Raw genomic sequence first — 24,968 nt, forward strand, 5'->3', positions numbered from 1 at the left:
GAATCTCTCACCCCAAGAGACTGTCTCATCTGTCTCTTCCTCCGTTACTTTGGTCTCAGAATGTAATGTGTCTTCTGTGGATTCTTGTCTTGACTCTGTGCTGGCACCTTGGTACTTCATTTTCCCCTTAGTCTCTTAGAGTCTTCAGTTTTTAATCTCTTCTTTCTCTTTTTCTTGCCTATGTTCCTCCCATCTCAAAAAATTATTTGCTAGTTACTAGATAATACTAGGGAATTATTGTTAATTTGGGAAGTGGATGATGATGACATGATGCCTATATGGAAAAATCTGTGTCGGTTGGAGAGCCCTACTGAAGTATTAGTAAAATAACATGATATACATTAAAATACTACAGAAAAAAGTGAGTACAGGGATTGTATGAAACAGATATGGCAAAATGCTTGTTGACAGCTGTTGACACTAGGTAATGGGTACATTATACTATTCTCTCTACTTTTGTTCATGTTTTAAAAATACCATCATGGAGTGTTTTTAAAAATCCACCTGTAGAATACACAAATACCCAAAGTAAGACAGACTTTATACAAATATATTTGAAAGTCTGGATGAAGTGATTGACTATATAACAAAATATAAATGGCCAAAACCAATTACACAGGTGAATAAAAATTTAAACAGGGGAATTTACCAAACTTTGTAAGTATAGATAATTTCAGTGCTGTTCAAGGTGTCCCAAAGCATAGGAAAGAAAGAAATTTTGCAAAATTTTTTTCTTTTACTTTGTTTAAGGTAAAGCTCAAGCTTATATATATATATATATATATATATATATCAAACATATGTAAGAGTAGAGAGAGTATTATAAAGTATAAGATGCTACCATCCAGCTCCACAGTTGTCAACCTATGACTAGTTTTGTTTTATTCTCCCCATCTCTATTGCTCCCCAAGACTAGGTTATTTTGAAGCAATTCTCAGTCATCATGTCACTAAATTCTCTTTGTGAAGTAGGTAGTATTTTTATACCAAACCCCAGAAAATATTATAGAAAACAGAGCATTTCATACAAAAACTAATCAAATACTAGTAAACAGACTCCAACATTGTATTAAAAGAATACTAATCCTCGGACATATGTATACTTATCACTGATGCATGTTGTTGTCTGGCAGAAATCAGCACAATATTGTAAAGCAATTATCCTTCAATTAAAAATAAATTAAAAAAAAATACTAATCATGACTAAGAGAAATTTATTCCTGACCATACTAATAATTGGCTTCCCAGGTGGGTCAGTGGTAAAGAATTCGCCTGCCAAGCAGGAGACACGGGTTCGATCCCTGGGTCGGTAAGATCCCCTGAAGAAGGAAATGGCAACCGTACTCTCGTATTCTTGCCTGGGAAATCCCATGGACAGAGGAGCCTGGAAGGCTACAGTCTATGGGGTCACAAAAGAGTTGGATGTGACCTAGAGACTGAGCAACAGCAACATACTAATAATATTCAATTTAAATGGTCTAAACATTCCAACTACAAGGTAGAAATTGTCAGAATGTATAAAAAAGCAAGATCCAACTATATCCTGTCAAAAGCAGTACTTTTTTTGTTTCCTGACATTTCTTATAAGAAAAAAAAGACTAACATTTTTAAATAGCTCTCGCAAAAGATTTCACTCCCAGAACTTTGTTTTACTCTCAAATTTCAATGTCACTAATAAGCCCAATGTATTTAATTCATTGAAACAAATATACATGTAAAACACCATAACTAAAGTTATTTGATACATTTATAACAGTGATTTGGTGTTGTTAAATTAGCATGCATATATTTTTCAGAATTCATAGAACATTTTACGAGTATTGAAGCTGCTTCACATGCCTTTAGGCAATCCATCCCAAACTTCCTCAAGCAAGAGTAGCTACTTCTCTAGTCAAGATCAAAATGAAATTTCACAGTTTTATTACAATGAACTGTTAAAATGAAGAATGATAAGTATTAATATCCTAGTTTGGAAAATGTCTAGGAAAGATTATGCTATAACCTTTTCCTAGTAACCTACTCTAAAATTTAATGTCTTTGGAGGAAAAATACTATGTATTTACATTCACTTTAAGTTATTTAGGCTACTATTTCCCAAAATACTTTCCTCAGTAAACTAGTTCTTAAAGATGCCAATTGATATTACTAGAAAAAAAATAAAGATGAGGAGGGGTTGAACTCTGTTCTGCGTAGAGAGTATAAACATAAACAAGAAAACGTCTTTATGAAGTTTGTATTCCAGTAGACTCTAGAAGCTATTAATGTTCCATATGCCTTTAAAAAGAATGCATATTCTGCTCAGAGGTGGACTGTTCTACAAATTAGGTCAGGTTGATTGATAGTATTGTTTAGGTTTTCTAAATCCATACTGATTTTTCTACCTACTTGTTCTCTCAGATGTTGACAGGGGGTATTGCAGTCTCTCACTTTAATTGTGAATTTTGTCTATTTCTCCTTACAGTCCTATAAGTTGTTGCATCATATATTTTGAAGCTATATTATTAAAACATTTAGAATTGTGATCCCTTCTAGATGAGCTGACCCCTTTATCATTATAAAATGACCCTCTTTATCTCTGGCAGAATTCCTTGCCTGGAAATCTACTTTGTCTGATATTAATGTCACCATTCCAGATTTCTTTTGATTAATGTTATTACAATATATCTTTTCCATCCTTTTATTTATTTATTTATTTTTCAGTTTTTCCATCCTTTTAAACAAAAACTTTTGCTAGTAAGAGGATCAATGTAATTCATGCAGAATAGATCTTACCATTTCTCACCCTGAGTATATCTATTTTTTTCATTTAATTCAGACCTGCCAACTTTTTATAAATGCAGCAGTCGACTCTCCCGCAATTGATTACCACATATCTCTAGCCCAGAGTGCTTTGCAAATCTGTCTGACACATCCTGAGCTACAGAATGAAATTTGCTGTCAGCTCATTAAACAGACAAGATGGAGACAGCCACAGAATCAACCAGGACCACTGCAGGTATGTGTTGATACATATACATGCAATTTTGAATGATGTTGTTTTCCTGATTGTAAGTATAATACATATTCAATATAGATATTTGGAAAACACAAGAAGTATGAAATGGAAAAACAATTATTACTATTTTGATATATATCCTTTCAGTTTCTATAATCTATATATAAATGTTTATATGTGTATATTTATGCACTCACAGTTTTTCACATTACTAACATTACCATGTGCATATACTTTTTAAAAACTATAAAACCTAGTCATTTCCCCTATAGCTTTCAGCAGTCTTCAAAACATTAATACTAGTTGCTTTAATATCAACTGCTATACATTTAGGTTTTTCCAATTACTTTTCCTATGATAAATACCACTACAGTAGACATCTTTGAACCTAAATTTTGTGTGCAAGTCCAGTGAATCTCATTGTGTCCACTTCTAGAATTTTCCATATCTTCAACAGTATTCAGTGTAATTCTTCTGTTAATTTCTTTTCAGGTAAAAAGTAGTACTTCACTATTGATTTTGGATACATTTCCTTAATTATTACAGTCAGATTTATTTTCAGGAGAGTTTTAGTCACTTGTGTTTACTCTTCAATGAATGCTTCTTTTAATATATGCTCACTGACTCCCTGTCAATCACAGGGTAAAATAGAAATTCCTTACCCTAGACTCTTGGGAGTGGTTTTGTGGGACTTGAAACTTGTGCAATGAATACTAAGAAAAAGAACACAAAATTTATTACTTTTACACATTTTAAAAGAACAAATGAGCATGTCATATGACTATGACAGCTCATAAGCCCTGTCCCAGGTATTTGGAGGGGACTTTTTTGTATTGAGCGGGGTTCTGAAACTTAAGCTTCATGTCTATCGGGGGCCCTTCATAATCTGGCTCCAGTGGCCTCCTCTTTCTCCACTTCATTTTATATATCCTGTTTCCAGTGTACATTGAATGAATAAACTCTCCTCATTCTTCGAACAACCCTGCCTTTCATTATCCTTCACCTGGAAACCAGATCCCTCTGCATTCTTCCTACCTGTGGACTTCACAGTCCAACCCAAGCAACATCCCTCCTGTAGATTCTTTCCTGACTCCCGCATCAGTAATCATTCCGTCCATTGGTCATACTTAAAAAAACATTATTACAGTATATTAGTGGTGCTGTATTATAGATTACTGTTTAAATATGTATATAAAATGTCTTCTCCTAGATTGTAAATTCTTCAAGGGCAGGGCCTTTCCCTATTTTCCTTTTTTTGTATGACATTTAAAAAAATATTGAAGTTATACTTACTTAATTAAAAAAAATTAAGATATAAAATAGAATAAGGCCAGAGCAAGAGAATAATAAAAGTCATATATAACTCTATTACCTACAGATACCTCTGTTAATATTTTTGTGCTTGCCCCTTGTTTAGCTATGTATGTATGGGTAGATTGGTTTTGCTTTTTGTATATATTATTTTTTACTACTTTTCAGTTTGCCCTTACTTAGTACCATTACTTATATTTTAGTGAAAGAGTTAACACATAAATGAACAAAAGGGAGCAATTTCCCTAACCTTGTGTAATATCAAAAAGGATTACCATATGATATCCTCTGATACCTCAGTTGTATACAACTGTATACATAACTAGATGGATTATGGTTCTGACCCAATATGAAGCTTTTATGCTTTTATGTATTATAAATGCTCTAAGGAGATGATGTCTATGTGGAAAAAAGCAAAAACATTTTGGGATCAAGAAAGACTCATCATCCCTTCGCTCTCACTTCCTCTCTCGGTCACACTCCCCCTGACTTAGATCTCTGATGACCACGTGGTGTCTAACCTGTGATGCTTCTCTTTGCCCAGGGCTGGCAACTCTTGGCGCTCTGTGTTGGGCTCTTCCTTCCCCATCATCCTTTCCTGTGGCTCCTCAGGCTCCACCTAAAGAGAAATGCAGATTCCAGGTACGCAGAGTTCTAGACAGCTGTCCCATTTATGTGGCCTCTGTGTCTGCAATAAATCATAGGTATTTAGTAACCTGCCAGGTACATCTGTGGAAGAATGTGTGAAACAAATGTTGATACAGGAAGCCTTTGGTTATCATTTATGCAGAGCTAGAAAAATATTTCCTTTGTTACGTAAAATCTCTCATGCAAGGTTGCACTAAAAGCTTGAAAAGCTGACAAAGAATATTTTAAGTTAAAAGTCTATGTACATTTCAAGTATGAATGTCTTATCGCTAGTGGGTGTTCATCCAATAAAAGCAGCTATTTTGTTTCCTTATTTTTTCTATTACTATTTTCTTCACATTTAATTCTTTTATATAGAAGACTTCTCTGATAGTCTTCCCACCTTTTATAGTTGTATGTATTTGAATTACCTCAGAATTTTTACTCCTTTGAAAAAGACTTTTCCAATTCACTGTTAGAATGACTTTCTTACAGTGGGGCCTAGGGTGTCCAGCCAAGGGTGATTGGGATCATTTTGTCCAAGAGGTTCATATTAGGTTGTTTAAATAGACTCTGGGACTCAAACAAATGGTGAAACGAAAAAGCAGCTTGGAAGCAGTAGGAATATATCTTCCAGCTCATAATATGTTTTTGGGGACTCTGTCATCAAGGTCATGTGATTACAATTGTAGTCACTGAGAACCACCCGCCCCCTACACAGGTGAGATTTTAAAGCCCACCTAAAAGGCACTTGAATGCACATATATTTAGGTACATTATCAATCTGCTTTTATAAATGAAATAAAAATTATATGTAACAAATAAGGACAAATAAGATCTCTATCCAGCTTTTACTGGATTTATTTACCGCAGCAGTTTAGTTTAATACTTAGCATTTTTAAAGAAGTACATGTTTTGTAAAGAAGGAATATTTGTTTATTTATTTGGCTGGGCCAGGTCTTAGCTGTGATATGTAGGATCTAGTCCCCTGACCACATCAAACCTGGACCCCCTGCCTTGGGAGCACAGAATCTTAGCCACTGGACTGTTAGGGAAGTCCCAAGGAAAATACATTTTTATTTTTGTTTGAAGATATTTTCTTATCTTGCTCAGCAGGAATGGCATTAACTTCTGTGTTCTTCAAAAGAGAACTCTCTTCATCATGCACTCCTTATGTTATCCTGTTCTAGTCTTTATACAGTTATTTTCTTTATATTTGTTAATATAATCACTATATGTTGACCATGTAATGTCTGGTAATTTTAAATTTCTTTTGTGATTATAATAATATAATAATGATGAAGATTGCTTTGTGGGAGGTGTGTGGGAAAGTAAAGACACTAGAATTTGAGAAAGGTGACAACAGTTAATATTATCACTCAATAATGATAATATTAATATATATCAATATCTATAATATTAATTTTATATAATTGTGATTATGATAATTAACATTATATAATATTAATGTATATTAATATAGCAGTTAATATTATCATTCAATAATGATAATATAATATGCTGTCAACATTAGCATGATACATTGTAACAATGTACACCAAGGAAAGTTTCCTTAATGGTTGCATATATCTTAATTAAATTTATTCTTAGGTTTTATCTTAAGTTTTGTATTATAGGACAGAGTTTGGAAAATATGCCATTTACTGCCAGAGATGTGTAGAAAGAACACAACAGAATGGAGATCGAGAAGCAAGACCCTCAAGAATGGAGATTCTTTCCACCCTTCTTCGAAACCCATATCATCATTCTTTGCCCTTCAGCATCCCTGTGCACTTCATGAATGGAATATATCAGGTAAATTAGACTTTCTACCCAATGAACACGTGCTTAGCCCAGAATCCTGTGTATAACCTCAGTGGTGTTGAGAGGTGGGACTGTCACCCTATTTCTGTCAGCAGCTGGCAGTGATAAACATGCAAATATATTAGATTTTCTGTCAGGATAGTTGAGTTTTGAAACAGTTTTGCTAAAAAACAATGCACACTAAAATATCCATATTGAATGAAATGAGGGAGGATTTTCATTACCATTATAATTCTGATGGAGAAAGCAAAATTACTTCAGTTGAGGGCTTCCCCCAACAGTGTACCAGCTAGGTGAGGAAATGATTACTGACATGGGATGTGTACAGGTTTAGTCCCTTTAAAGTCTCCACATCTTAGGAATTCTCTGGGAAAACTGTCCAGGCCCTTCCAACTCACATCTAGGTGATTGCCTATTAACTAGCAAATGTATTCCAGAGCTGGCAGTTGGTCTTTTTATCATGGAATTCAGATACTGCATATTAAAGAAACAAAATTAAATGCTTAAAAGTGTTCATATGTTTAAGTGTATTTCTTTTTTGTTTTTTTTTCCCCTTTGCTTGAAGATTACATACTGTTCTGTAGTTCCTAATGGGCCAGCATAATATCTCTGCAAAAGGTTTATAGCTCTCAAATGATCTTTCTATTTTGAATTCATGTCTGTTGACTGAAGCCAGGAATTCTTATGTCAGGCTAATGACTAAGATGACATTAATTTTCTCCAGTGGAACTTTGAAAAAAAGTTAAAGCACCTAGATAAATATATGTTATTAATCGTGCATCATGTATGCCCTGTTTCCCCCCTGAAATCTAGGTTTGAAATGTCTGTACCTTTTTATTAAGAGAAGGACTATGTTGTTTCTGTTTAGGTAGTTGGATTTGATGCATCCACCACAGTGGAAGAGTTTTTGAATACTTTGAACCAAGATACAGGAATGAGGAAGCCAGCACAGTCTGGATTTGCATTGTTCACAGATGATCCTTCCGGCCGGGATTTAGAGCATTGTCTTCAAGGAAACATCAAGGTAAAACCAACTCCTTTTAAGGAGGCAGACCCAGCAAACAGCAAAGAAGTTACTCTGCTATTTGCAAAAAGTTTAGTTCAAGAATTTTCCAAAAATATAAGCAATCTAATCTTCATAATAAAAAAATGTTTTCGGACTTTGTTGAAGCCAAGGAATTCTGAACAAAATCTGTACACACATATATTGTTAGTGTTGTTTAGTTGCTAAGTGGTGTCTGACTTTCTGTGACCCCATAGACTGTATCCCACCAGGTTCTTCTGTCCATGGGATTTTCCAGGCAAGAATACTGGAGTGGGTTGCCATTTCCTACTGCAGGGGATATTCCTGACCCAGAGATCAAACCCACATCTCCTGCATTGGCAGGCAGATTTTTTTTTACCACTGAGCCACCAGGGAAACCCCTCACACACATACATCCTACATGTTAAAGAGAGGAAGCGGATTAATAATAGTAACAATACCCTAAATATTAAGATAGAAAGAGTGGAGGTATGGAAGCTCTAATAAAATGGCTTTCCGTTTTATTCATTCACTCAGCAGTATCCATTTAACTGTATATTGTGTCCCAGGGCTTCCTGGGTAGCACAGTGGTGAAGAATCTGCCTGTCAATGCAGGGGACAGAAGAGATACAGGTTTGATCTCTGGGTCAGGAAGATCCTCTGGGGTAGTAAATGACAACCCACTCCAGTATTCTTGCCTGGAAAATTCCACAGACAGAGGAACCTGGCAGGCTATAGTCCATAGGGTTGCCAAAAGTTGGACACGACTGTGCACTCACACATACACATTATGTCCCAGGAGCTGGAGCAGACAGACCCTTTGGGGAATATAAAGAAGGAGCAGAAATATTCCCTGCGCATAGTGAACTCCTAGTCTTCTTAGGGGAGAGTAGCCTTATACACTGATAACCTTAAAATTGAAAATGATAAATAGTTTAAGAATGTGGTGCGCATTCTACAGAGGAAAAGATTACATTCAGTAGAAATTAGGGAAGAGCTCATCTGGACTTTGACTGGTAGAAAATGCACCAGGCTTCCCTGGTGGCTCAGATGGTAAAGAAACTGCTTGCAATGCGGGAGACGTGGGTTTGATCCCTGGGTTGGGAAGATCCCCTGAAGAAGGAAATGGCAACCCACTCCAGTATTCTTACCTGGAGAATCCCATGGACTGAAGAGCCTGGCGGGCTTCACTCCATGGGGTTGCAAGGAGTCGGACCTGACTGAGCAACTAACACAGACAAGAAAATGCACCTGTGGAAATAAAGAAGTGATTCCAGACATAGGGAAGATCATGAGCAAAGACAGAAAATTGGAAGATTCTTTAAAAATGTTTTCTAGGTCATAGTAAAATAGCTTTAATGAAGTTTCCATCTAGCGATGGCAACGATTAAAAACATAGGATACAGAACCATAAGGAACCTTAGAGAAATAACCCACTTATTTTGCAAATGAGGAAACCAAGGCCTAGAATGAAAAATAATTTATGGCAAATCAAATAGCTGGAACCAGGTCTGGATCCTCTTACTTGACATGGTCCTTATTGCTCTTGGGAATAAGTACCTTGTTATGGAGTAAAGATACTTCTCTGATTTGGAGATGAAATATTTGGGGCAAAGCAAGCAATACACCCATAAGTTCAGAGCATATAAAACATCAGTACTTTCATGTAACTCCCAAAGCCCAGCTGCATTTGCAGAATGATCCGTTGGATCTCCATGGGTTAAATATGCAATATGTTAAAACTCATACTTAGTTCCTTAGGAGTGCTGGTCAGGAGATAGGATTTCCACCCCACTCCCACCTGTTTCTTCAGCTGCATTTTGAGGCATCTAAATAAATGAATGTCTTTTTCTTTGCCGTTTCAAGTATATCCTGTTCAGATCAACAATTCCAAATGTAAATTTCTGAGACAGACATCCCTTGAATACTTTTAATAATTGATCAAGAAGATAAGCTAGTATTTTTGGTTGACTTGAGCTGAGTAAATATCAGGGGCTTTGGTGAATAATTGCTTACCCCATAATTTTAAAAACTTTTATTTATTATTCTGTAAATGACAAGATTTTTTTAAATTTATCTTGTTCCTGAAGAATTTTTGTTCTTTCCCCAAGAACCTTAACATTATATTTCAGATTTCTTTGGTATAACTTCAGTTATTCCAATTTTTTTAAACTCAGAAGGCGGAAAAGTTGCTTTTCAGTGACTAAATCATGAAAAAATTCCTGGAATCTTCTTGTTTCCAGTCTCATGCAATCCTTCATTAAGTTTCCTTTTTGAGTAAAAAATTCATGGCCATAGTCCAAAGTTAATGTGTGTCCGAAAGGATAAGAGGACCAAAGAGTGATTTATAATTAAATTCTAAACTCAGAGCTGCAGAAGCTTAAAACAGAAAGCTTCAGTCCATTTGGTTTGATTGTATTAATTGAAAATTTTCAGTCTGTAGACATGCTTGTCTTCAAGAAATACCCAATGTGAAAAACATTATGAATCTCCATTTTCTACTTCCCTTCTAGATTTGTGACATTATCTCTAAATGGGAACAGGCTTCTAAAGAACAACAGCCTGGGAAATGGGAAGGTACGAGAACTGTTCGTCTCACTTATAAAAACAGGTGTGTAATACCATCGCCAAGAGCCAAAGAGTATACCTTTATTTTCAAATCATGCACCTAAAATTTAGTTTCCTGTTTAATAGCCTTAAAAGTTACATTTATTTATATGTTTTCCTAAAATGGTAGCTCTATTTCTGTAGGAAGAAACTGTCACCTAAAATTTTGTCTCTAGTTGTAGTAATTGTAGTAATATCATGAATAATTGTGTTTTATAAAAATATGTATTTGGACAAAGATTAGAAGAAAACTATAAGGAAAAAAGTAGTTGCTCTCTTAGGGCAGTTGATACAGTTTTTCACTTTCAAAATTTTCTTTAACACTAATATTACATTTTTTCCATAAGACTGAATATTCAAATATCCTACTGCAGATCTGTAATAAGAATCGTTTGTTTACCCAAGTCTTTTAGAAGTGGTATGTTCATATTCATTCATTCTTGTTCTTTCATATTCTCTCTTCCTCTGTATTTATTGAGTTTCATCTATAAGCCCAGCACTTAGCTGGATGCTTTGGATGAAATAGTAATAAACAAACACACAATCCCTGATCTTTTGGAATTTACAGGCTAGTGAGGAAGATAGTTGCTAATTTTTCTCTAAAAGAAAAGTGCATGTCTGTGTGAGAGCACTTAACAAGAATCCTGTCCTAGACTGGAGGCTTTGGGAGGTTTCTTTGAGGAAATGATGCTTATGTCAAGATCAGAAGGAGGCTGAGAGTGAAAGCACTGAAACCGGTAGAAAAGGATGTACAAAGCCTGTAGAGGGAGGCTGAGCAGTGTTTCAGGAACTGGGAAAGAGCTGGTAGGACTTGCTCAACAAAGAAAATTTATTTCAGTATTTATTTATTGATTTTTGGCTGTGCCAGGTCTTTGTTGCTCTGCAAGGACTTTCTCTAGTTGCGATCCAAGGGTTTCCCATTGTGATGGCGTCTCCTGCTGCTGAGCGCGGGCTCCAGAGCACACGCGCTCAGTAGTTGTAGTTCTTGGGCTTAGTTGCCTCTTGACACGTGGGATCTTCCCTGACCAGGGTTCATACCTGTGTGTCCGGCATTGGCAGGTGGATTCTTAACCACAGGACCACCAGAGAAGCCCACAACAGGTACAGTTTTAATAGACTTTAGCATATGGTCAGAAACTAGGGTTTTCTTTATTCTTTTTTTAAAAACAAAAAAACAAAACAACAAAAAAACCACTTCTTTTCTTCCATGTATGAGCAGAAGGTGGTATTTAATAAACAGTGTTCACTGACCAGGTCACATTAACTGTACAACAACAACAAAAAATGTATTTTGCTTCTTTTATTTGACTCTTATACTTCATAAAATAAGGGATCTAAGATATCAGAGTAAGAGTCTGGTAGAGTTATTGCTGTAGTCTTGACTTTAAAATTTTTAGAGGCCTACTTTTGGAATATGTTCCTAGCTCTGATATTGAGATGTAAGAAGTTAAGGTACTATATAACAGAAAGAATGTAACAGCCTTTGATCCAGTTCAGGATCTCTTTTTCTGATCATTTATCCCAGAGAAATACCCACATAAGTGGGAAAGAGTATTCCAGTAATTTTTGTAACAGTGAAAAATAAATGTGTTAACGGGACACATGTTTATTAGTAGGAGAATGGTTAAATAAATATTGTGCATTCATACTGTGGATTCCTCTCATACACTCAGCCACTAAAAGGCCACCACTGTTTGAACAGACTCCTTTGATCTGAATAAAAGGTCCAGGTGGCGGTAATAATAAAGAACCCACCCGTCAGTGCAGGAGACCTAAGAGATAACATGTTCAATCCTCGGGTCAGGAAGATCCCCTGGAGAAGGGAATGGCAACCCACTCCAGCATTCTTGCCTAGGCAACCCCATGGACAGAGGAACCTGGCTGGCTAAGGTCCATAGGATCGCAGAGAGTTGGGCATCACTGAAGCGACTTAGCTCATGAGCCACTAGAGCCTCTCTGTTCAGGGATCATGAGCTGAGTGATTCACAAGAGTTCTGGGTAATGAGACGGTGACTGTTGAGCTTTGGTATCTAAGATTTTAAAATCCTGTGCTCCTAGAGATATGCAGGATTACTTAGGTAGTAAAAATCGAACAGGCTCTCGTCCTGGAGGAATCTGTTTCCACCCTGGCCCTTTCATGACTGGCACGAAACAGCAGCTGGAAGTTAGGACCTTCTAGATGATGGTTTTAGTTCTGTGGTCTCTGGGAGCAGTGATTCTCAAAGTGTGGGTCCTGGATCTGCAGCTTCAGTATCACATGGAAACACATTGAAATGCCCATTATTTGGTCCCACTTCAGACCTATTGAATTAGAATCCCTGGGGAAAAGGCCCCGGAGTCTGTGTTTTAACAATTCTCCAGGTGATTCTTACTCATGCCAAGTTTGGAGAAGCACTGATCCAGAGGTCCATGTTGCTGCCTGTATCTTTTGTGGAAGGAAGCCAGCGCCTGGACCTGACCTGCTTGGTTTTTTTATGTATTTAGAAGAGGTTCAGGAATGCTCATTTGGTTTTGTTGGCACTAAATGGAATTATGTCCGTGTCTAAGACTATTGCTAATAATGCATATCTTACAAATGCTGAATACATACTGATTTTGACTATGATGGCCACAGTTGGAACCAAAATTAAATGGATGAAATGGAGAAAGGTGGTCTGAAAGAGACATAAGAATAATGTGCCAGCTCTAGCAAATTCCACCAGGAAGGACAAAAGCAATCATGAATAACACATTGCCTTGCTGGCAAAAAAAAAAAACACACAAGCAATTTCATGACAGTATCTTTAACATCAGAAGAAAAGCAATTCAACTATAAGGTTTAATCTTTAACAGAAATCTGAAACGGCTGGGTAGCCACAGCTATGAGAAAGTACTGTTTCTAAATGTGATCATGCTTTGCATATGTGTATAAATAGCTTAGGAAATGAGCCCTAATGCCCAGTGACACAGTTACGAGGGGAACTGGCTGTGACCTACCACACAGCTATAGATTTGATTCTTCATCTGTCAAGCAGCACTGTGATAAGCAAAACTAAAGCACCACCTCTCTTTATCATGGAATTTTTATTTATGTTTAGTAAGTTATAGAATTTTAATTATTTAGATTAGACGTGAAAGGTCTAATTAATAGGTTTTGAACTTATTCTCATTTGGAAAACTCTGGTAATAAAACTATTTGGTAATGTTTAAATTCTACTCATATCTATTAATAAACCACTTATTTAATTTGGTTTCTTACTGTCTATTTGAAATTCCAAAATCAAGGCATGTTCTTAACAAAACTAAGCTGGCAAGGGTCTTTCCCTATAGAGAACAGCTCTTCTTGCTCCCCTCTTTGAAGCAAAAGTTTATTATCAATAATTCTGTGTTGTTATTATTCTCTGGATCATAGTTTAAGGTTCCCACCTCTGCCACCTTTAGTGCACTGTGAGAGCATGAATATTGAATCCTAAACCAAGAAGCCTCTTGACAGGTCACCTCGTTTATCCCATTTCTTCCAGCTGTGTTCATGTCAAAAAAAAAAAAAAAAAGCTCCCTGTATGAAGAGACTGTTGTGAGTCTAAAGACCTCTAGAGAAGAATCACTATCATAGTAGTAGTAATAATAACTACCACCAGTATTTATTGAGCACTTAACCGTATACCAGGCCCTGTGCTGAGCTCTTTATATGCATCATCTCATTTAATCCTAACAGCACCTCTCAGTAAGTATTATCATCATCTCTATCGTATAGATGAGGAAACTGAAGCTTTAGAGAGTTAAACCATTTACCCAAGGGTACAGAAGGATTTTTCAAGGTTTTTCTGGCAAATAATTTCCATATTTTTCAATTCTCACCACCATTCTGTATCCATTCATGCCATAAACATCTCTCCAGTGTCTGCCAGTGCCAGGTCTTACTGAAGCCCTAGAGATTCAAAAGTGAATAGGTGTTTCCTGCCTTGTAGAATCTTACAGCTCATGTAGGACATGAATTCTTAGTAATGAGACTAATGCCGTAGCAGTCACACTCGAGCGGAGCAGTAGAGGACATGGCCTCTGGGAGAAACTGCTGGATTAGCATCCTGGCTCCCCCACTCACTCTGTGGCCATGAGCAAGTCACTCACCATCTCTGGGCCTCAGGTCCCCTCAGCGTGAAATGGAGATGGAAACAGTACCTACTTAGGGTCACCTGAAGGACTAAATGTTAGCAGATGTAAAGCAGTTGGATCAGGGCCTGCTTACACAGTAGATGCCCCAATGATATTCGCTCTTACTGTGAATATAACATGTCTGTGTGCAAGGTGTTGTGGGAGCAGAGAGGAAGGCTTTGCAGTAGATGACTCCTGAGCACAGGACTAGAGGAGGTGGCCGTAGACGCCCGGGGAGAACAGGGAAGGGGGGACAGGTCACATGGCAGGTCTTGTAGTGTTATCAGCAGGCCATGGTGGACAGAGGAGTGAAGGAGGGTGAAGGGAGAGTGAAGGCAAGCTGCTCCTTCAGTAGGTTTACGTGGTGATGAGAAAGGCAACAGTAGGAAACACATGCTCTGAGGACTGAAATCTGGAGCTGGTTGGAGGCTAGCTAAAGGACTACCCAGCAGTACCGGGAGAGCTCTGCCCCATTTGGAGTGGTGTGTGTTTGCTGATACTGGTCCACTTAGTGATGTGGTTTCCATCACACAGTATTCAGTTTCCTCGATGTCAAGTGAGGACATTTGGGAATGCCCCTGCCAGCCAACATGTGCCCTCCTGCTGTGACAGAAGCCCCACTTCTCTGCTTCAGACCCCTTCAGGGTTGGGGAGCAGTTGGAAGCTAGTCATATTGGGACAGACTTAGACTGTGTTCTGTGGGGCCTTTCCTATTCAAGATCCGTGGGTTTGATTTTCTGACTTCTTTATCATTTGGGGGACTTGTTAGTTCCTCTCCACATTCTCTCCAAATCCCTGTATAGTTGTTGGAGCCCAGGCTGTTCCATTAGGGGCCTGAGCCTGTGATTCCTACAAGTTGTGTTCCTGTATGTGTGTCTGGAATTGTTTTTCTCTTTTGTGCCCATACTGCTTCATCTTCCCTTCCCAGGTGCAGTCTCACTGGCAGGCCAGAAATGATAGAAGATGCACTTTAGATCTTCTTGTCTGTAGCCATCTGAACATTTAGTTCTTTTCTCCCTCCTATTGCATTACCATTTCAGACTTTTACTAAGAACCTTCCAGTGGCTACACTTAGCTAAATAAACCCTAGTGCATGATAGTGATGAATAAGACAGAGTTCTTAACTTCAAGTGAAGGAAATATGCTAAGTACAAAAATGTTCACATGCCAGAAAAGGAGGGCTTTCATCTTAAATTTTATTCTTTTTGTTCTATATCCCTTTGCTGACATCATTTTGAATTTAGAATCTATTTCTGTTACCCAACCATGTTCTTCTACCAGTTAACAGTTTGCCATCACGCAGACACAGATAATTATTTTTTTCAAGAAATCACTCTGAATGATGGCCCAGGCCAGTGACTCTTAAGCTGGCGTGAACAGAAAGAATTATCAGAACAATGGGGAAGAAGAGCTTTTCAAAGTACACCCCCGCCCCCTGCCCATGCTTCCCCTGAGAGTCTGGCCTGCTGCCCTCTCATTTCTTGCTATTTGAGATAATTACCATGAGAAATTTTGTAACTGATGATAGTGTGTCCTCTTCTTCAAGTGGATGGGGAAAAAAGGCTGGAAATCCAGTTATAGTTAATTGAGCACACACCTGACAAATGTCGGATCTAAATCTCTTTTCCTGCCACGGTGTTGTCATGACAATGTTAAGGCATGTCACCATGCTGCTTACCCGCCCCACTGTCGCAGTATTTACAGTGTTTACAGGGCTCTCTGCCTGCTCTGTAGCCTAGAGTCAGAGCCTCAGAAACCTCATATAAAGAAGTGGCCCAGGACTTCCCTAGTGGTCCAGTGGTTAAGAATCTTCCTTGCAATACAGAGGACACGGGTTCAATCCCTGGTTGGGGAACTAAGATCCCACATGCTGCAGGGAAACTAAGCTGGTGCGCTGCAACTGCTGGAGCCCTCACGCCGCAACTAGAGAGACTCCACATGCCACAAGGAAAGATCTGCACGGTGCAAAGAAGATTCTGCATGATGTATCTAAGATCCAACACAGCCAAATAAATAATAAAATTTAAAAGAACAAAGAAACAGTACAGTGATTAAATACAGAGGGTCACTGAATCGATGAAGACCTAGGTGAACAAAAGCCAGATCATATTTCAACAAGTAATAATGATAGCATGTAAACTATATTTGAGATCCTAGGGCTGTTTATCAGAATGTGGCAAAAAAAAAAAAAAGTCAAAACATTTAAATGTGCAATTACAACTGCCCCCATTTGACCATTTGATATTGATTTTTAATTGAAACCTTAATTTCCTATTCCCTGTTATGTCCAAGGTGTGTAGGAAAGATCAGGAGTGTTTTTAAAATTGGGTTGATACAGCCCACTGGTGTCAGGTCCTTCCTCAGTAGCAGCTAAGGTATTTCAGGGCATAAAAATAGCATAGAAGCACCCCTCAACCTCAGCTTCAGAGCAGTTTTTCTCAGTTTGCTGGTAAATGTTATAAAGAATAGAAACAGAGTTCATCAACAGATTGTAATGTTTGTATCACTGAGAGAACTATTGTTAGAACAACCCCATATCAGTCCTCTGGATTTCTCTTTACCTTCCTCTTTTGTAAGTATATCATTTAATGAAAAATTTCCTCTTTTTTTACAGATTATATTTCTCAATGCAAGTTCGAGGAGAGACTGAGAGAGAAAAGTTGCTGTTAATGTATCAGACAAATGATCAAATAGTAAATGGACTTTTTCCTCTGAACAGGGACCTGGCATTAGAAATGGCAGCTCTTTTAGCTCAGGTAACTTCCATGTTATGTAGAGCAATATTTTGTAAAGATAAAATGCTAATTTCTTCACTGAATTAAACATACTAAAACAATATACTTTTCATAATTCTTTAAATTCAGTTTGCTGTGATTAACACCTTAAGAATTACAGGCATTATAATTACAGTTTGACTCCCATTGCTGACAACTGCGGTGATGTAGAATGAGACAATGTACCATAAAGAGAACCTAGTTTCTTAATTGTCTTGAAAGTATCCCACTAGGTTTTGCATTTAATAAAGGATTTTGAGTGTTGAGCTGTGGGGTTGTGGATGCCTTGCTGAAAATGTTCAGTAAACAAGTAAGATCAGTCTTTAAAAAGCTAAAACATTTTCTTCTATTGATATTTGCCTGTTATATCAATTAAGATTAAATTAAGATGACTATAAACTGCACATGCAAATTAATAGTGACAATCAAGAAAGAAATATTGGTATTATTTGACCCTCAGATAGAAAGTGCTGGGGCCCAGGGCAGTCTGTCCCCAAATATGCCTCAGTGACATGTTGATTATTTTGAATTAAAGTTACTTTAGAAACAACTGGTGGAAAAAAATGATATATGCTTAAAAAACACTCTGACCTCCCTCTTTTGCCCTAAAAGCTGAAAATAAATCTCCCATGTGAAGGTATCCTCCCTGTAGGAGGAGGATAGAAAGCATCCTTGTCAACAGTTAGGGAATTCAAGGCTAAGAAAGTTGTATAAGCAAACTGTTACTACTTCACTAGTCTTCTACCCCAAACACAAACCTCTTTGTTTTGTTAGATTTTGGTAAGTAATTGTTTCTTTGTCTAAAAATGATATATAAATAGCTTGCTTTGGTCATTTCAGGGGTTTTGTATCTATAAGAGGGCTTGCCTGGTGGCTCAGTGGGTAAAGAACCTGCCTGCCAATGCAGGAGATGCAAGAGACATGGGTTCGATCCCTGGGTTGGGAAGATCCTCTGGAGGAGGACACAGCAACCGACTCCAGTATTCTTGCCTGGAGAATCTCATGGACAGAGGAGCCAAGGGGTCTACTGTCCATAGGGTCGCAAAGAGTCAGACATGACTAGAATGACTTTGCATGCATACAGCGTATCTATGAGACCTCTGTGCATTCAGCTGGTTCACTTCTCCTGATAATCTGTCTGGTGTCAATTTAATTATTAGACCGAGCTGAAGTTCTCTAGATGGTTAGTGGGGAGAAATCTCCCCCTCCCCAGTGGGAGATAGGCATTCTGGTGTGTCTGTAGTCAAGACGGACATGTGCTTTGTCCTCTCCTCCATTCTGCCGACATTTTCATGGTCCTGGGGATCTGCCAGAGCTCCCGCCATTACATCAGTGTTCCAGGCATCAGAATGGAGGAAGAACTGAAGAAGGGCTTGCCTTCCTACCTTTGAGAATCTTCCTAGCAGTTATATAGAACGCTTCCATTTATGTTTCTTTGGTCAAACTTAAGTCACCTGACCTTGCCAACTTACTAGAGAGACTAGAAAATGTGGTCTCAGCTGGGCAGCAATGAGCCTTAAAAAACGCAAAGTTTTTACTACTCAGAAAGATAATGGTCTTTGAGATGGTCATGAGAGGCAATGCGCAGTCTCTACCCAACCTGCACATTTTAATTAAGGGAAAATGGTGTGTTGTTGGCTTAGATTCCCCAGTGTTTTCGGTCTTCTCACTCCTTCTACCATCTCAGGACATCTTAGTCATTCTCTTCATTTTATCTACCACCAATGCCCATGATTCCCAAATCTTTTCTCTCAGCTCATATTGCTTTCATGGGCTCCTTAAGTTCAGCATACCAGGAGCTAATTGTCTTCCTTTTTCTTTCTTCACATTTGCATCCTCACTGTGACACTGCCTCTGTTCGATCTGCCAGTTCAGTTCAGTTCAGTCGCCCAGTCGTGTCCAACTCTTTGCAACCCCGTGTACTGCAGCACGCCAGGCTTCCCTGTCTATCACCAGGAGCTTGCTTAAACTCATGTCCATCGAGTCGGTGATGCCATCCAACCATCTCATCCTCTGTGACCCCGTCTCCTCCTGCCTTCAATCTTTCCCAGCATCAGGATCTTTTCCAGCGAGTCAGTTCTTCACGTCAGGTGGCCAAAGTATTGGAGTTTCAGCTTCAGCATCAGTCCTTCCAGTGAGTATTCAGGACTGATTTCCTTTAAGATGGACTGGTTGGATCTCCTTGCAGTCCAAGGGACTCTCAAGAGTCTTCTCCAACACCACAGTTCACAAGCACCAATTCTTCGGCGCTCAGCTTTCTTTATAGTCCAACTCTCACATCCATACATGACCACTGGAAAAACCATAGCTTTGACTAGATGGACCTTTGTTGGCAAAGTAATGTCTCTGCTTTTTAATATACTGTCTAGGTTGGTCATAACTTTTCTTCCAAGGAGCAAGTGTCTTTTAATTTCATGGCTGCAGTCACCATCTGCAGTGATTTTGGAGCCCAGAAAAATAGTGTCTCACTGTTTCCATTGTTTCCCCGTCTATTTTTCATGAAGTGATGGGACCGGATGCCATGATCTTAGTTTTCTGAATGTTGAGTCTTAAGCCAACTTTTTCACTCGCACATCTGGTGGCTGATGCCGGCCGTTATTTGGAACTTACGTCAATTGGAACACCTGCTTGTCCCCTCTTCAAGTGTCTGCTTGTGCTTCCTCACAGAATGGTGGTAGGGTGACAAGAGCAGTGTCCCAGAAGAGACAACATGTGGAAGCTGCCATTTTCCTAAGGTTGGGCCTAGAAACTGTGCCCTGGTGGTTTGTCAGGCAGCACTGATAATACAGTAAACTGGAATGGAGATGCAGAGAAAAATGTGAATCACCGTGTCATTCCCTTGTTTACATGGAAGGACTGTCATGAGCTAAACTCTTCTTGCCCCTCCAGCCTCATCTCTTCATGCTCTCTACCTTGAACTTTATGGTCCTGAGTTGTATATGATTCACTTATTCTTTCTTCTTATGCTTTACTTGTTTGTCTCCTCTGTTTAGACACCTCTAATCCCATGCCTCTACCTGTTAACTTCAGCTGATCCTTTCATTTTTATCTTGGGTATCACTCATACCAGAAACCCTTCTTGAATTCTTCCTGGATGGGTTAAGTGTTCCTCTTAAGGTTTTGGCAATGCCTTGCACGTATCTATTACTGTCCTGACCCCAGTGGCCTTCCTGAAAGCAAGGGCTCTCCTTATTCATCTTTGTATCTAGCACAGTGCTTTACACATAGTCCATTCTCCATCATGTTCTTGGGTGCATGAATAGTTGATAATTTAGTATACTTTCATATCAACTTTATGGTCATCAGACTCTAAAGCATTCATGCTATGCTAAGTATTCCCTTTTTGCAATGATAAAAAGCTGAGGAAAGAACTAAGTCACATATTGTCTTGATGATAGGGTTAGGAGTAATTTCTTATCATGTGCTGTTCTAGGCTTTGATTGAGTCACAGATGCTCTGTTAAAAGCACTTTGATTTTTGTGAAAATTTAAGTTCATTTTCTTAATTTTTAATTTTGTGGGAAAAGAAAATATTATCTCCAGGAAAAATTATCACATTCTTTGGAGATACATACTTCTAAAATTTTAGATGAATTTTTGAAAGGAGTAGAAAGGTAAAATGATACATCTAGAAAATTCTGAGTGCTTTACTAACTAAAAAGTGTAATTTCTCCATCTACAAAAGGATAAGTAAATAATACTTCTGATCACTTCCTCAGAGTAGTTTTTGCAGAGGTAAATGTAATATACTAAGGAAATCTGAGCTTTGTAGAAGATAAAGTTATTTCTGTTGTAATTTGAGGATTTGTAGGTCCTTGTTGATATCCTCTGTCTTAATCAGGAAGTTCTTGGAGCTGATGTTATTATTGTATATGGTGTCTGGTAATGTGCCACGTTGATGTGAGGCATATGGGGAAAGCACACATGCTCAGTTGCTAAGTTGTATCCCACTTTGTGTGACCCCAGGGACTTCTCCTTTGGAGGAGGCAATGGCAACCCACTCCAGTATTCTTGTCTGGAGAATTCCATGGACAGAGGAGTCCATGGGGTTGCACAGAGTCGGACACGACTGAGCAACTAACACAGACACATGGACTATAGCCCACCAGGCTCCTCTGTCCATGGAATTCTCCAGGCAAGAATACTAGAGTGGGTTGCCATGCCCTCCTCCAAGGAATCTTCCTGACCCAGGGATTGAACCCACGTCTCTTATGTCTCCTGCATTGGCAGGCAGGTTCTTTACCACTCATACCACCTAAGAAGCCCCGTATGGGAAATACCTAAGTTGACTCTCCAAATATTTGGAGTTAATTCTCCAAACATTTATTGTGATCATTCTGTGCTACACAGTATGCCTGGGGCCAGAGAGAGTGACCTTGAACTTGAATATTGCATTACAGGGTTCCCTAACAACCAGAGTTGCCTTAGATAGCTTACTATGTTTGTAACTGTTGTTTATACAACTGCCATATCCTTGGAGGTTAAATCCTGATCTGAGGGTTCACAGTTAGCTGTGCTGAGTACTGCCTGCTGATAGGTGGGGACAATGAAAAGCTTGCTCTGGGGGCAGGATTTCAGTGTATTTGAAGAGCAGATGGACAACTTTTATTTGGTGTGAGGAAATTAGAATAATACCTCACAAGATGGTGAATGACAGGGAAACCTGGTGTGTTGCAGTCCATGGGGTCGCAAAGAGTTGGATCGGACTGAGCGACTAAACAACAACTGATTAGATAGGAGATGGGAGTGAACAAGTTGAACAGCAAAGCCAAACCAAGAACAGGGAACCTAGAAAATTATAATAATTGATTTTAAGAGCAAAGCTTAGCTGAGGAATTTAGACAGTAGCTAGTCAGAGTAAGAACTAGATAAGAGAAGTCACAGGAGTCAGAATCTCAGAGGCATGTTGTGCCAACAGCTTACCTGGAGACAGAGAGACCCTTTTGAGATAGAGAACCAGTGCTTTCTGTAGGACCATCTCAGTCATGATGGAACCCTCCATCTGCTTGTTGGGGTGTGTTATAGGTAAGGATGTGGATGTTCAATGTGCCTCCCACCCCATCTCGCTCATTGAACCCTCTTTGGTACCATATACAAAGAAAGCATTTAACACAGTTTATCACAAGTATATATTTATTCTTCAGTCTCCTCTACTAGACAGTAAACTCTTTGAGGACAGGAATTGTGCTCAACTGTTTTCTTTCTCATATAAATTAGCACAGTGCCTGACATATAATGAGAACTCAGTACAGGTTTGGATGAGTGAATGGGTGGGAGAATGGATGGAGAGAGGGAAGGATGGATGGATGGATGGTTTGATGGGTTGGTAGAGGGGTGGCATCTGTGTAGTCTGTTAATAGAAATAAGGATTAAACATTCTTTCATTCAGGGAAGAAAGGTAATGAAGGGCTTTGTTTCCAGAACAAATGGAACAATAGTTTGAGGGGATGCATACAGTCACATTTATGGAGAAAATCTAGGAAGTGATGAGAATGTAGTACTTGCTCCCATTATATTCAGTAGAGACCCTTAAAAAGTGCAAGTAATACTTTTAAAAGATTTTTCATAGCTTTATATCTATTTTTTATTTCTAACTTCTATTTTGCCTTATTATCACCAACCAAAATTGTACCTTTAAAACGAAAAATTAGAGTGTTGTTACAGGCAATAGTAAAGTGACCTTGAGCAAATATTGTACTATCAGATTTTAACCTAGGATGATTAATATAGAAATGAAACTATATCGTATCATGTTGGTCACTCAGTCGTGCCCAACTCTTTGCAAGTCTGTGGACTGTAGCCCTTCAGGCTCCTCTGTCCATGGGATTTCCCAGGCAAGAATACTGGAGTGGGTTGCCATTTCCTTCTGCAGGGGATCTTCCCAACCCAGGAATCAAACCTAAATGGCAACCCACTCCAGTACTCTTGCCTGGAAGATCCCATGGACAGAGGAGCCTGGTAGGCTACAGTCCATGGGGTCACAAAGAGTCAGACATGACTGAGTGACTTCACTTTCACCTTCACTTCCTGCGTTGCAGGCAGGTTCTTTACCAGCTGAGCCACCAGGGAAGCCCGCAGGGAATGCTTGAATTGTAGACTTGTCTCATAATTAAACTTCAAGTGGAATTTAGATTTAAATAATAGTATTTATATATGATTACAAATTCCATAATCACACGATCATGACAAATAGATTTATATGTTGTATGTTACAGTGCTTAGAAAAAAATAAAACTGATTTTCTTTCTAAAAATTCTTTTAAAATATCCTCTATTTTCTCTTTTTTGGGTTTCCAATTAGGTGGAGATTGGAGATTTTGAAAGACCTTTTTCCACTCCAGCAGGTCACGTTACTAATCAGTGCAAAGCAAATCAAACTCTAAAACAAGTCATAGAGAAATTTTATCCTAAAAGGTATAGAGATGACTCTTCTGAAGAACAGCTAAGGTAAAGAACTATCTAAAGAGCAGATATGCACCAGTTTTTCAGTGGTATTTTTCTGTACAAATTTTAAAGATGAAAAAAATTATATGTAACGATTTGCTCAAGATTTTTAAAGTACTGTTGAATACCAAGAGGTTATAGTTCTTTTTATTTGAGATGTGTCTGGAAACTTTAGTAGCTAGATTTAAACTTTTTCAAGAAGAAAAAAATCTGCCTTAAGATTTTCTTTTTATTTGATCTCATTCATTCTTGTCCAAATTAGTCTTGCTAATAAATAAAAGGAAAAATTGGCTAATATGTTTAATTTTATGAAATGTTTACCAAAAATTTTTTACCTCTTAGGGCATTACATTATAAACAAATTGGAATAAAAATAAAGTATCTTCTTACACAAAGTTTTTAATAAAAATTTTTAATTCCACTACTAATTTGGAGTTTTGATTTTTGAAAACTTATAAAGAAAAGGCATAGATTCAAAAATAGAGGCAAATCCAATTCACCATGAAGTTTTTTAAAACAGAAACATTTGTGATTAGTCTGTTGTCTCTGTAGAATAAGTGGTTGCCTTCATGATTTTATTTAAGAAGTTTCCCCTGCACCCAGCCTCTCTCCGAGCCAGGAGTGGAAGCACCTAAATTCCACCATTGGGCAGTCATTCTTCAGTCTCCAGTTCTTGTACTTCTTTAGAAATGAAAGTTATGAGAATTATAAAGCCATGAGATTCTAGGCTAGTTATGCAAAGGTTTGATGTTAGCTTATCAGATTTAAAATTTTTACCTGAAGGGAGTGGGGAGCAGGGAACCTAGGTCATACTGAGAGCACTAACAGATAGGGGAATTTGGTGAAAGGAATGCTACACAAGGGACAAGGGGTGCACAGTGCTAAGAATGGGTGCCACTAAACCACAGCTTCCCCTGGGTAGGTCTCCCCTGGGGAGCGTCCCCGTGAGTAGGTCTCCCAGTGGTGTCTAGGATTGGCTCAGCAAGAGCTTTATCTCGGGAGGATGATACATTGTTTGTGTTTTTCTTTTGTGTTTTTATTCTTTTTTTTTTTTTTTTTAGGCAGCTTTGCCAGCGACTGTCAACCAGATGGATGGCCCTCCGAGGACACAGTGCTGCTGACTGTGTGCGAATCTATTTGACAGTAGCCAGGAAGTGGCCATTCTTTGGTGCCAAGTTGTTTCTTGCAAAAGTAAGAAATGATAGGGGGAGGCTATCCAGTTTAGTAGAATATA

The 24,968-nt window shown here is 38.4% G+C and overlaps 1 protein-coding gene across 2 annotated transcripts in view; it reads left to right on the top strand.

Annotated features, from left to right (window-relative positions):
• PLEKHH2 (pleckstrin homology, MyTH4 and FERM domain containing H2) overlaps window positions 1-24,968 on the top strand; it is a 95,846-nt gene that overhangs the window by 63,928 nt on the left and 6,950 nt on the right. For both annotated transcript variants that reach the window (XM_043468443.1, XM_043468444.1), the window contains 8 exons: window positions 2,815-2,994; window positions 4,850-4,947; window positions 6,570-6,747; window positions 7,625-7,780; window positions 10,294-10,391; window positions 17,133-17,274; window positions 23,592-23,737; window positions 24,796-24,925. In XM_043468443.1, the coding sequence (XP_043324378.1) occupies window positions 2,815-2,994; window positions 4,850-4,947; window positions 6,570-6,747; window positions 7,625-7,780; window positions 10,294-10,391; window positions 17,133-17,274; window positions 23,592-23,737; window positions 24,796-24,925 (1,128 nt within the window). The remainder of the gene's footprint in view (window positions 1-2,814; window positions 2,995-4,849; window positions 4,948-6,569; window positions 6,748-7,624; window positions 7,781-10,293; window positions 10,392-17,132; window positions 17,275-23,591; window positions 23,738-24,795; window positions 24,926-24,968) is intronic.

This window comes from Cervus canadensis, chromosome 5 (assembly GCF_019320065.1).
Source record: "Cervus canadensis isolate Bull #8, Minnesota chromosome 5, ASM1932006v1, whole genome shotgun sequence".
Lineage (NCBI taxonomy): Eukaryota > Metazoa > Chordata > Mammalia > Artiodactyla > Cervidae > Cervus > Cervus canadensis.